This window comes from Balaenoptera acutorostrata, chromosome 1 (genome assembly GCF_949987535.1).
Source record: "Balaenoptera acutorostrata chromosome 1, mBalAcu1.1, whole genome shotgun sequence".
NCBI classification, from domain to species: domain Eukaryota; kingdom Metazoa; phylum Chordata; class Mammalia; order Artiodactyla; family Balaenopteridae; genus Balaenoptera; species Balaenoptera acutorostrata.
Window position 1 is genome coordinate 91,378,027 of NC_080064.1, and position 14,666 is coordinate 91,392,692.

General features: G+C 32.0%; 1 protein-coding gene across 1 annotated transcript in view; it reads right to left on the reverse strand.

The window, feature by feature from the left end:
* COL11A1 (collagen type XI alpha 1 chain) overlaps positions 1-14,666 on the reverse strand; it is a 214,494-nt gene that overhangs the window by 4,678 nt on the left and 195,150 nt on the right. Inside the window, exons 58-65 of the mRNA XM_007169509.2 lie at positions 8,569-8,622; positions 7,570-7,677; positions 7,024-7,077; positions 6,884-6,919; positions 6,736-6,789; positions 4,963-5,212; positions 2,175-2,287; positions 654-722 (exon numbers count right to left, since the gene is read on the reverse strand). Coding sequence (XP_007169571.1) covers positions 654-722; positions 2,175-2,287; positions 4,963-5,212; positions 6,736-6,789; positions 6,884-6,919; positions 7,024-7,077; positions 7,570-7,677; positions 8,569-8,622 — 738 coding nt within the window. The remainder of the gene's footprint in view (positions 1-653; positions 723-2,174; positions 2,288-4,962; positions 5,213-6,735; positions 6,790-6,883; positions 6,920-7,023; positions 7,078-7,569; positions 7,678-8,568; positions 8,623-14,666) is intronic.

The following is a 14,666-nucleotide window of genomic DNA, read 5'->3' on the forward strand; positions in this document are numbered from 1 at the left end:
ATTAGTTTTCAAGTATAGCGAAAATGAAATAGGGTCAGAGATACTAAATAGACATTATATTTTCTACATCTGATATTTCTAACATAATCCATTTTTATGGTATCTATCTCAGGTACTTAGGGAAATGCATACTTTATTTGATCTTAATATTTTAGTAAATTTAATATATTTCCATTTATTTTGATACAAAAATTTTAGACTTCGCTCTAAAATACCAAAGTGGTCTAAGAGGGAGGTGGGAGGAATTGGGAGATTGGAACTGACATATATACACTAATGATACTATGTATACAATAGATAACTATGAGAACCTACTGTATAGCACAGGGAACTCTACTCAATGTTCTGTGGTGACCTAAATGGGAAGGAAATCCAAAAAAGAGGGGATATATGTATACGTATAGCTGATTCACTTTGCTGTGCAGTAGAAACTGACACAATATTGTAAAGCAGCTATACTTCAATAAAAATTTTAAAAAAACAAGAAAAACACAAAGTGGTCTAAGATTTAGATAGAGCAAACTAGGGAATACATGGAATCCTGCTTTGTATAATTTAGACTTTCACAGTAAGGGTCTAGAGATTATATAATTTGAACTTGTATTATGTACGAGGTTCAAAATAAACCACTTCATGCTGAGGTAATAACATACCAGTTTTCCTCTCTTAAATTCACTAAACCAGCTTCTTGGTTTCTCCTTTGGCCATGATGAAATTCTTACCTGTTGCAAAGGAACAGGAGAATTAGAAAGTAGGTTAAAATTATGAACAGTATTGTTTATGTATATATCAGTAATTTTCAGTAAGACTAGGATGCTAAAGAGTTTTTAAAATGGTCTACCTTGGATTATACAAAATGAGATAAAAAGCAAAATTTGAGATAGAGCTTGTGAATTCCAATTTAGTGAAGACTGAGTCATTTTTTTTTTCCTGTTTTCTTTAATTGCTCAAGAAAAAGGGGGTGGGAAATAACTTGGTAAAGGCATACTAAGGGTTGGCTGTAGGGGACATGGGTGGAACTCTTAGGTAACCCCTTGCAAAGGAAACCCTCACAATGCCAGCTGGCATCTGCCATCAAGGCAGATACCGTGAGTATTTCACAGCCAAGGGAGGCATCCTGAAGCATCCAGCTAGTAACTCAGGGCGGGATGCCATGGAAAAGTCACTGGCAGGAAGCAAGCCCATTATTCCCTGCTGGGGAAAATGTTCAGAATCTTTTATAGATCTGAATTTATTGTTTTGCTTTACAAAGATCAGCAAAAATAAAGATATATAACCTTCACTAGGTATATAGGCCTCACTATAGGGAATTTGAGTAATCCTGTAAGGGGAGTTATTTCCATTTTCCCACATTTCTTTGTGGGCTAGAGGAGCTTTATTCTGCTTCCCCAAATGCAAAGTGTGGTTGGGAAACAGAAGTTGCTTTGTCTCCTGTCCCTACTACCCATCCTTCACTTACAAACTAAATGTCTCTCCTAAAGAGATCAGTCACACTTAAAGCTCCTTGTTTGATCTTAAGGAGTTTCCGTGCCTCTGCATGCCTACTCCACTTCCTAAGAAGAATGTGATTTACTAAAACAATACAAATAAAGTCAAAATTTCCCACCTATAAAATGTTTGGAGAATGTAATTATGCTAGTGAAAAATCTTTCCTTACATTAATAATTTGTCTGTAGCTTTAAAGATAGAACTCACATGTATTAATACTGCTAGGTGAAAATCAAGGAATGTGTTTGAAGAGACTAAACATTTAAAACGTACAAAAGTGCAGAGAATACTCTTATTTTATGTGAAAGAATCATTCTTTATAAAATTGTGTATTTTGAGCATAATATACAGCTGTGAGTTCTACCACGTGGTAATTGGAAAGAATACTACACATGCACTAAAATCTGAGAATCAGATGTGCTGTGTCATGGAAAGCCATAGAATTTTAGAGAGCAAACAGGTACATAAAGAATACATCTGGGTAAAAAATAAGAAAAGAAGTATTTGTCAACTCTGTGTGTCACTTTGGTGTCTTATTCATATTTATGCAAATGAAATGCTCTAATTACCCTGTAAGAAAAGCAGATAAATGAAAATATGACAGTATAATTTTCCTGTTTAGTTAAATATTGCAAAAACATGGCAGGAACTGTCAACAGTCACCACCAAAACAGATTGGTACTTACGCCCTCTGACTTTCTGTCTGGATAAATGCAAGTCTCACCACCAGACGTGAAATTACAGTAAACTTTGAAGGAATCTCCTGAGCAACCTTGGTTAGGATCAATCCAATATTCACCTGGAAGTAGGAAAAAATATGTCATATACAAATACATTTATACCAAAAACTGAATACATTATATACCAAATTTTATTAGAGAAATAAGGAAAAATGAATATTCATTCATCTTTTTTCGCATGAATCCCTTTTATGTTTTTGGTCATATTGAGGTACATGTTTGAATACTTAAAGAGCAACGCTTTGTCTTTGACAAATGCTCCCATACTCTCTGCCTGGAACATCCTTTTTTTTAAATCTTAGCATGCCTATTACTTTTAGGTTTCGGCTTAAATGCCACCTCCTCAAATATTAACATTCTCTTATCCATGTGTAATAAATTGCAAGTACATTGGGATGAGATATACCTGACTCTAAATGCCATATGTATTATTTACTACTTAAGTAATCTGAGCATAATAATCAATATATTTTTCCTTGATTTATTTATCTGTAATGATGGAGGTGAGAGTATCCACTTAGCCTCAAGTATCATACTTTTGCATTACTTTACAGGAAAAACTTCATGCAGTAAGTGTACTCCCCCTTTGAATGGGCTCCTAAGAAGAAAGTCTATTTTATATATTTAAATGCAGTTTGCTATTAATTCTATCATCTAAATGGTACAGAACAAATTTTATCATGACGATTAATTTGGTGTTAGGTGAGTAAAGATGGTAAGTAGTGGGGTTGACAAAAAGTTATCCCTTAAGTAATAGACAATGGGGCTTTTATTAAGCAAGAATTATTGGGAGACAGAGTTGATATACATGTGATGATTACTTTGCTTTCTTCCTACCATTTTTCATGCTGCCACTTCATTTCAAATATTAATTTGAATTATGTCAATCCACTGATTGTGAACTATGAACAACTTAAAAGCTCCAACTGCTTAGCTTAGTACTGGAACTCCTGAAAATCCAATGCCAGTTTGCTTTTTGAAATAAATTCTTTAACAAAAAAATTTACACTTTTTCTGATCATGCCACTAATAAATTCACATCTGGAACAAATTGAAATTCACAGGAAAAATTTATAAAAGAAAATAAAAATCATCAAAGATTTTACCAACTGGAATAGCCACTCTTAATCTTTGATATTTCTTAGGGTTTTAAAGAATATATAATTTTGAATTATATGGTAAGCATTATTTTTATCTTGTCTTATTCAGTCAACATTGTTACTAAATATTCTTACAAATAACATATACTTAATTACTAATATACCTTTATGGCTTCATGCCATTTCAGCTTGCAAAAGATTTCATAGGAACCCTCTAATTTTGGATAGTAGAGGAAATCTGTGTCTGTCATAATTTGCTATTATAAATACTTATGGTTTACCTGTCTCCATCATTACACAATAGTAGCCCGAGGGCATGATTCTTTCTATTTATCTGTGAATCTCTGCATGAATAACAGTGCCTGGCACCAATAAGTTAATAAATAAATATTTAATTGTAATTAATTAAAATTTAAGTAATTAAAGAATTAATAAAGCTAGTTAATGTATGGAAATCATAGGGAACTATAGTCCATAGTGAGCTTTCCATCCCCAAAATTTACAAAATTTTTTTCTTGACTGCTCAGGTTCTAATTAATCACATGTTGTTTTATGTTGTCAGTACACGTTGTCATCTTTTACATTTGATTTTCAGTCGCATATGTATGATTATATTAGCTAGATCAGAAGTTTGGGCCATTCTCCTTATAAATCACTGAATTAACATGAAACTAAATGTATCTTTTTCAAATAAATATATTATAAATTTGAATACATTTGATAGCAGTTTGTAAAGCACCCTTAATAATTACCTGTGTTTTCCTTTTAACAGGCTGTGCTTGATTAAGATAGGAGATTTTAAGACATTCTTTGTCATAAAAAATGTCTCTTCCTGAATTGCGTGAAACTTTTCTATCTATACTGAGTTATTTAGATCTCAGTTACAACATTCATTATATGATCGATAGTGGGAAATAATGTAGTCCCACAAGTAAACAGAGTGGCAAACTATTTCCACATAAAGTGGGAGATTTAAAATCAGATATAGATCTGCCCCTTGTTAGTTTAGTATTGTGTGAGTTAGTCACTTAACTTAGGATACTTGGAACTGTTTCCTTCTCAGAATGGGTATGTAAAAGTTTTGTCAAATAATAGGTATAAAAATTTATCCTGATTATTATTACAAATAAATTGTTCACAGTTGTTCTGGTTATTCATGGATCAGTGAAATAAATTTTTGCCTCAAACTATCCTCATTTGTAAATATTCTGTTCATCAAATCATTGCTAAACTGATAGGTCACATATGATTCAGTTATGCTATTTAATCAGTAATGAAAAGTAAGTTAGGATATAGGATATAAATATAGTAACATGCACATATGTGTACACACATCAAACCCATTCTGTGATGGTTATTACAAGGCAAATTACATTTGTGTTATCTATAATCATCCAAAATGAACTTGTCATAATTTAATGAAACCTTGCTTAACAAGAGAAAGATTTTCCAGAGCAGACCTTGTTTTACAGTGTAAATGACTTTTTCTGTCTACAAGATTGGAATTAATAATCGTTCACTCTCGTTTTATTTAGAGACTATATTAAACATTTAACTAGAATTAATGAGCTGACAATGCACCTTGGTAACTTAGAGGCTCAGTACATTTGCTTGGTCGTGTATTATTAACATACCATCTGGGAAGTCAGGATGGCTGAGTTGCAGATCTTTGCAAGTTCGGGCTGGGTTGGTCTGTGTACCCACTGGAAACTTCATATGCTCAATGTCTTGTTTCAAGGAATTGAGGGAACCAAATATTTCCTCCATTCCATCAGTGTAATCCAGAATATTATCACCTGCATCTGATTGCATGCTTTCTGTATGCCTTCTTGTTTTTTTGGGTGACAAGATTGGTAAAGGCTGTATGACTTCACCCGGTGGACCCTGTAAAAGAGATGGATGTGCATGTAACTGTTTCCTAAGGTAAAATATTCTGCAGATATTAGTTATTACTGTTTATATTATTGTTATAAGAACTTATAGTTTGTTTAACTTTTCACTGTTTTCCCTATTTTCAATGTTTTCTCTAATTGCTAAAATACATGTATTATGTACATATATCTCTCTATATATAAACTTTGTGAATTCTTTTAAAAATAATCTAGTGGAGATATTGAGGTAGGCACAAAATTCAGATGATTTCTGGACCTTTTTATATACATGTAACATAGCACAGATTTGTGTGTACATATGTTATATCCATTACTTTCTTATTTATTAATTAGTCCTCATTTACATGTCCTATCTCTGCAAATAGATTTTAATCTCTGAGGCTTAAAACAACAATTTAAAGTTCATGTGCTATATAATGAGTTGTCTATTGTGCTTGAAAATAATTCATATCAAGTTTAAAAATACACATTAGCTGGTTCCAAACATCTATAACTTTATAAATAAACAAAATTAAAAGAAGTGCAATCAGACTTGAATTTCCATATGTGTAAGAGTATAACTACACCAAATAGTTAATCCGTATTGTTATGGATTGAACTGTGCCCCACAAAAATTCATACATGGAAGTCCTAAGCCGCAGTAACTCAGAGGAAGACCTTATTTAGAAATGAGGTGGCTGTAGATATAATTAATACAGTGAAATGAGGGCATAAGGGTGGGTCCTCCTCCAATACGACCGGTATCCTTCTAAAATAAAAAAATCTGGGTACAGAGATACACATAGACAGAAGACCATGTGAGGAGACACAAGGAGAAGAGAGCCATCTACAAGCCAAGGAGAGAGGTCTAAAACAGATGTTTACCCCACACCCCTCAGAAGAGACCAATGCAGCTGACACTTAGATCTAAGACTTCTGGCTTCTAGAACTATTAGATAATACATTTCTATTATTTGAGCCATGTAGTTTGTGGTACTTTGTTATTGCCATCCTAGCAAACTAATACACATATAACTTGGAAAAAAGTTCAAGAAGGAAGCCTCAAATTTTTTCACATGGATCTAACAGGCTTGTGTGAAGCCTGGAAAATGTCAGTGCTAAAAAGTGGTAGCTATTATCATTGCTTTTATTATTATCATTATATGCAGTAGGAAAAAAATGTCAAGCATCTGAACTTTTGTTTTTATTCCTAGTCAGGTATTAATGTATCTTTGCGGCATACAACCAGTTGCTTTCATGAAAATGTGACGTGAAAAATACATGATTTTCTTGAAAAACTAATAAAAGCAAGATTATTATAATAGTTAAGGTATCTTTACATTCAAAGAGCAAAGCCAATTAAAAGACAAGTGTTGGCATGTAGACCGGAGTACTTAATTAAAGTAGTTGCTATTTCCTAGAAAATCAGCACTTTGACAGAATATGCTTTTTCATCCTTCTTATAAATTCAGAGAAATCACTGGCAGTCTCAGGGTGCTTACTGTCAGAATATCACGCTTTTTACCATGCACTTACCGGAGGCCCAGGAGGCCCTGGAAGACCACTGTCACCCTTCTGGCCAGCAGGTCCCTGTTAGAAAGAATAAGGAACAACATAAATAGAGAACAAGGCATTTGAGTAGGTGTCACTGAAAAATTTAGATGCCAAAGAGAAAGGTACTTACAGTAGAGCCTTTGGTACCCTTTGGACCTTGAGGACCCTGGAAAATGCAAAGGCAAAAGTACACATAAAAATCTGGAGCATGTGCATCTCTTTGGTATATTTATAAGTTTACTTTATAAAATTCTTTTGTTTTGTACTTACTGGTAAGCCTGGAGGACCAGGTGGACCTATGGGACCAGCAGGGCCTGGAATACCCTACAGAGAGAATCATCCAAATTAAAGAGTTTTTCTCAGCGATTCCATTTTCATATGTTGCATAACAACACACATTGCAAAATTTAGACAATGCAAAAGTACATAAGAATGGCCTAAAATTTTCCATTGTGAACCTGAGAAATAACTTTTGCAAGATGAGCTGTATTTTTGTCCATTTTGCTGCAATGTCTCCCTCTCTACACATATGTCTTTACATTCCTGCAGCCTTCAGAATAATGATTTGTATGTGTTGGGGATTCAATAAATGTTTGTGTAATTAAATATTGAACTATAATTTTTACGGTTTCTAACTTAAGTCATATTTTTATTTATTTACTCTAAGGTTAAATAAATTTCTTTTTGAAAACACCATTGACTTAAGGAGATTAAGATGCTCTAAATCACTTCCTAGGTCATGTTTAAAGGAATGTCTGCAGGTGTGTGAGTGTATGATTGGAAAGGAGTAGGAAAATAATTCATATCTTTACTCACTCCATCCCCTTTTGCTCCTGTAGAGCCTTGAGTTCCAGGGAGTCCTCTGTCACCCTTTTCACCTTGTTCTCCTGGAGGACCAATCAGGCCAATTAAACCAGGATGTCCCTTTGAAAGGTAAAGAAATTTTAGCAATATATAAATTACAAACATATATTAAATTATAGTCATAAAATAATTGCACATTAAATTTATGAAACATAAGAGTAAAAATTTAGATAAAAACTTTAACCCTTTCTGAATGAAATATAGGATTAAGAAGCTCTTTCCCCTCACCTAACAGGATCATTTACTGATTACATTAAGTGAGACCTTTATTAAGGGTTGGGAATATTATTGAGAAAATTTTTTCTAAAAATATCCCCTTCAGTGTTACATTTACTTAAAGGGAATTCCTTCAACTAAAAGACTAATAATGACTACATATAATATTGGTGAAACAAACAACTGAAAATTCATTATTTTAAAAAGCATCTTATTTTATATAAAATGATTTCTATCCTTCACAAATTTTGCAGCATCTAAGAAACATTTAAAGATTTAAAAGTAGTTTAAAAAATATTAATGCCATTCTAAAAATGTTTTATTTTCTTTATTTGATGCAACAGAGCATTCATATCTTTCAAATCACCATCTGAAAGATAGTCTAGTTTAAATTTTTTATTTTCATGTTTAAAAACATAAAAAATGACCATTTTGTTATTCTATCTATTTATTTTCTGAATAGTTATTTTAGTATAACCATGTGCTTTCTCCATATGGTTCCTACAAAGGAACATTGAGAATTTTAACACTGAATTCTGGTACATTTTTCACTATTACTTTGTATATTTTCTCTTTTCTGAATTCATCTTGGAAGCTAAGGACTGATAACTTTTTCCTTGGTTAGGATGACAAAGGTATTCCTTGAAATTTCCTTTTGAGTGATATTAGTCTGCAACATTATTGTCTCTGCTATTAAGAAATCAACATTGTAATAACACATTCTTTTACTCTCACCTTCTCACCCTTGGAGCCAGGGTCACCTTTGAGACCAGGTAAGCCAGGAGGTCCCTAAATAATAAACATACATAGAGTAGTTACAAATTAGAGATTCATATTGCTATCCACTGGGCAAGTTGGTTTTGATAATATGATAGGGTTCAAAATAACTAATAATGACCACTGTTTATTTTTCAGGATTCTAAATAATTTTATGTGTCTATAACTCCACAGTTTGACAGTTAACCATAATAATAGAACATAATATTGATAAGTTTGATTAAATAAATATGAAGTTAGAAATAGGGCATGATTTATATGGTTTTTCAGTTGAAAGAAAAGATGCATTTTTAATTACACTAATTTTAGAAGAAGAAGTTTCCAAGTTATACATTCATTTAATCGAATATTTCTCTGTTAAACTCACATTCAATGGTTACAATATTTCCAGTAAAATTTAAACAAAAAACCTCAATAAACTTTTGACAGTCAACTGACCATTGTTAATCATTTTTCCTAAATAAACTCCCAAGATACTATTTTTAGCTGTAATTTCTGAATTGAATCTCTTAACTAAATGATTTGTAAATGTAATGATAAGATAATTTACTTTTCTCATATTATCGGACCTGTATTTTAATTATTTAACCCTTTTTATAATCCAAGGATAAGGCCTTTATCCATTTAGGCTAAATTATATTTTAATGAAAATTATGGCATGATTTTAGCAACTAACTCTTAGTCTTGGTCCCTACTCATGAAAATATTCATAATGATGACTTTTAAACAGATTTTTAAACATAAAAACTAGTGTACTCCAAATTGAAGGCAACACAAAATAAGATCCTTATTCTGAAATTACAAAAAGTTGCTATGCAGGCAATAGATTCTGTCAGAAAAAATGTAACTGACAGTTGGTTTGTAAGTATGTGACTGATGAAACCAGGGCCCAGATAATACCACCACACGAGTCACTACTGCCTACAGCAAGTACCGCATCAAGAAACAAAGACAAAATATGAGTTTTCTCTATGAGTTTGAATTATATAGACTGAATTGAACTATTTGAATTATAATTTTAATAATGATTTTAACATGGCACTTAGTAGCCAAATTGTTTTAATTTTTACCAAGCTATATGATTAGTCTTTACTATAGTATGTTCCGCAAGGCTACCACAAGTAATTTTTTCCCCTCTACCTAGACACTTTTGAGTCTTCAGTGTGAAAGAGCACATTGAGTCCCTCATTTCTGTGAATTTAATATATTAAAAGCCATGGATCTAATCCAAGAAGCATGATGTAATTTAAAAAGTATGGGTTCAGAATACTATAGACTTGGGGTAGAAGCCAGCTTCTCTTATCAGCAATTTAAATTAGCTAACCAAAGAGAACTTCAGTTCTCTCATCTGTAAACCAAGGATTATAATTCCTGTCTCAAGGGGCTACTGTGAGATTGCATAGATAAGCGCTTTCCATTCCTTAGTTTCTCAAGTCTACTCCTCAAACTGAAGTCCTTAGTATCAGAGGAAGGTAAGAATAATGTTAGTATAAGTTAGTCCTGTGTATCAATAGTATTTTGGACTGTTATCCGAAATATTTATATTTGTTTTAATTCATGAATGAATTTGAAATTCTATAAGTATTGATACAAAAGTGAACAATTTCCCTACATCATTCTATTGACAATAGATAAATTATTTTTGTAGAAATTACGTGCAATTTAAATGTAAATGTGCCTAATAATATTCTAGTAAGAAGAAAATTATTAATCCTCAGATGTAAGTTTATATCAATTCAGTTTAGATTCTCTTTTGTATAAATATAAACAATCATGTCACTTTGTTAAATCTCTTGTAGACAAAACGGAGACTACAAAGAAATTACCAAATTTACTTTCAGGAATATTCTAAGGCTAGGTTTTAACTCTGGACTTTCATCTCATTTGCTAACACTATATCAGAGTGGATGATCTCAAAGTGTGATCCTCAGACCAGCAGGCTTAGCGTCATTTGTGAACATATTAGCAAAGCAAATTCACAGGCATCATCCAGACTAACTGAATCTGAAATTCTAGAGTTAGAGACCAGAAATCTGTTTCACAGGTTTGTTACTCATTAAGGTCTGAGAAACATGGCTCTGTGGCATTAAGACCCAAATCTGTTAAATCAATATGAAAATCAGAACAGCATAAAGGATGTCATTTATTTTAAAATAAAAACGTTACCTATTTAGTATTACTAGTTTAATAATTTTAAAATTAAGTAAGTATATTTTGCATCTACTTTTTTCTCATCTCATCAGAAAGGTTTGGTGAATTATTGGTTAGGAAAATAATGTTGCCTGATAGCACAATTTTAAAGGAATAATATAAATGAGTAATAGAAATAATAAAATAATTCCTTGAGGTCATGTGACCATCAGGATAGATGCCAAACGTTCTACATGTTAGAACAAGGGGGCATAAAAAAGCATGAAAAAATTGTTCTAATAAATATGTAATTGCATGAAAGAACCATATACCTGTATCAGTAGCAGAAACCATTTAAAAATATTGGTTAAAATTGACATATGTCAGTTAAAAGTAAATACATTCTTTAGATTGAAAACACAAAACTATTAAAAAGGCCAGATTTTTTTTCTTTCTTTACTTCTTATTTTACATACAAACTCTTTCTGGTATGCGATACACTTTACAGAAATTTTGCTGTTAAGTGGGAGAACTAATAGGAATGTCGTTTGCTGGGCATCAATATTCCAAACACTGCTTCATTCAGCGTCTCAGGTCTACCACTCATTAGCTGGGTAATCTTAGGTCTGTTCCTTTTTATCTCAGAGCTTTATTTATAAAAGTGTTCTAATAATAACTGTGTCAGAGAATCGTGATAATGAAAGAAAAACCAGGCTTACAAAAGTACTGCATATAGTGAAGTGTAATGTAAATGATTGTTATTTGTTTCTGATATGCCACAGATAGTTATCAATCAGCTTTCTCATCACATTCTAATAGTAAAAGCTAAAATGGCAAAAAGGAAGAAATACTGCAGATTGCAATTGCTCTGGGGTAATGGGAAACATACTAGACATTTTTTGTGTTTGTAATGCATTTAAAATCATTTCTATAAATATTATTCAGGAAGGAGTTAAAGGAAAATAGTGTTAATTCCTCTAAGCTAATAATCTCATGAAATTGTGGACTATATCTAAGGAGGCATTAGCCAAGCGAAATCAGTTTATTATCATTTTCATCAGTTAGAAATAGAAATTGGTAAAGCTATGATGTTGATAGCAGTTATAAATAACCCTCTGAACCTGGACCATATCAAAAATATCAACTCTGCATATAAAAATATTATTTCAGGTATACATATTTTCTACTTCCTCTTAGGATATTGTAAACTGAAAAACCCTAGGGAAATACATAATTCATAAGTAATAAAGTGTAAAGGAAAACAGGGATGATACATTCTTAAGTGTCTAGAATACACAAATATGTTCCCCTGCTGTATTATGCTGTACAGAATATTTGCTTTGAAATGCATCTCAAAATTCTAATGCGTTGAAGTTTAAAGAAAATGCAGATCCTACTGTTTATTTAGAATGTAGTATTGTAAAATAACATTTAATTTGGTGAAAGACAAATGCTTTGTAGTTTAAACCTGCTTAATCATTATGGAATGCTACACATCGCAAACCTGTTTACAGATAAGTTAAATGTAGCATTTAAAAAATCAAAATATAATTCAGTAACCCATCCTACCATTTATTCATGCACTTATGGTTTAACAAATAATGTTATCAGATATTTTACTTATCAGTATGTGAAAAGAATTAATGTATGATAATAGTAAGGTAAACTTGTCTGAAGATAAATACTGAACAATTTTTCAGCTACATTGGAACAAATAGGTTCTTAAAATGAAAGATTATGAAACAAAACAAAATAAAAGCTTAAAACTAAAATAGATGCTAATTGTGCCTTCAAAAAGTAAAATAAAAATTAATTTAAAATGATTAAATCATGCTTATTTTGACTATGCAGCAGAGGAGAGAATGTAGCAACCATTACTGTTCTCTTTAAAATACTCAATTTTATTCCCATCTGCTTTTTGCTATTTCCTAAAAAAAAAACACCCCAGCAGTTCAACTTTAAAAATCCTCAAATAAAATTCTTTATACAATCTCATCATTGTCCTTAGCTTTCTTTTAGATTTCACACGTACTGTTTTATTCTCAGTTCCATATGATGATTCTGAATATTTATCTGTATATAAAATTCATGCATATGTAGAAGTTTAATTTTTGCCATGAGAAATATTGAAGTGAAAAGTAAATATTGTACCATATCTAAACTCTAGTAGAGCTGATCATATAGAGTGGTCAGACACCAAATATCATCTTAAGAGTTTTAACCGGTGTTTGTTTCACTCTAGCCCAAAGAATTTCTAATCCAAAGGTTAATATAAAGTTGTTAAACTGTTACTTATATAGAAAATGGTCTAAGTTGCTTTTTTTGTTTGTTTGTTTTGTTTTTTAGAAATAGCTCATCTAATTAACATAAGAACACCATGGGGAAAAAGATATTAATATCCCCATTTAATTCATTTTAACTTCATAATATCCCATAAGATCTATGCTATTCAAATTCTCATTTTACAGATGAGAAACCTAAGGCTTAAAAAAATTGAATAACTTACTTAAAACTTATTCAGCAAGCAGGTGGTAGTGCTCATTTTTGAAATGAGGGCTCTTGGGTTGAGAGGTGATGACCTTAACCAGTAATCACGATATGCTACTTCTCACTCTAATACAAAACTGCCTACTAAAATAAGTACCAGTATTTCTTAGCTGAGCTGAAAAGTTCATTAAATTGCCATAAAATGCATCCTGAAGATGATTTCTCCACCAATCCTCATCTCCTGTAGACCAAGTAGCAGTTTCATTAAAATTAGACAGCACAATCAAACTATTTGATGGTATGAAAAAGCTACAATAGATTTGCATTCTAAGTACTCCCTGATAAAACAAGCAGCCAGAGACAGAAATGGCACCCACGTTGCTCAATTCTGATGCTTTTCATTTCACTGCGGAAAAGGATGTGAGTTGTTTATTTAGCTCCTTGCTCTGTAAACCCACATTTACCTAAGATTCAGAAATATAGACTTTTGCAAGCCAGAATCAGGTGGTATGTCTGATGGTTTTATTTTTAATATCAGCTGAAGGAAGTCTCCAGCTTGATGCTTTTTATTTCATCTGGAGAAAGGTCAGAATACTTATTGGAAAAATCTGAAATAGCAAGAAAAAAAATCTTTGGCAAATTTTAGGGTGATATTAAGGTGAAGTATTTTTTTTTTCCCTAGGCTATGACTGTGTGCAGTTAGGAATTTAACATATCTAAGAAGAATATTCCCTAAATAGTGATGCAGACATGGAACCGATGATCCTACTTTTGTCAAGTCCCTGTTCTTATGTCAATGGGGTAATGTGCGGATTTGATAATCTCCTCAAAATTTGATAACTTTTAACCATTTATTAAACTAAGTGATCTTTAACTTTTCAGTGCAAGTTAAAAAAATAACCTCTGTAACACTTATAAAATATCTGGAATTTTAGAGGAAATTTTTGTGACATTTTTCCTAACAGAAATGGCCAAGTTCTCCTGAATGATTAAGATTGCAAATCCTAGTTTCCATGGCTTTTGAGCACATACATACCTCTGAGGTAGTTGATATACTCATGAAAAGAGGCAGTTTTGTAAAATTTAAATTTCTGTATGGACAAATCTGACTATTTAAACCGATATATATTACACTTGAATAGTGCTATATGTATTGCTTCCTGTTTCAATGAATCCCTTTACCTATTACTATTTTGGAAAAAGAAGTTCAAATATCTCCACCATGAAATAGAATCTGTTACCTAGTAAGCAATAATTTTAAAGGCAAGACTTGGATTCTCACTTTCTGCCCAAATTTTGTAGCAAGAATAGCCTTGGCTCCTATAATAAACTCTATCTATGAACCATATGCTGGTCAACTAAATGCTTTATTGCATTGCTCAAGTGTGTTGTTTGCATACACAGTTTATGAGAGTAGCCAAGCTTTGGTGTTGTAACAA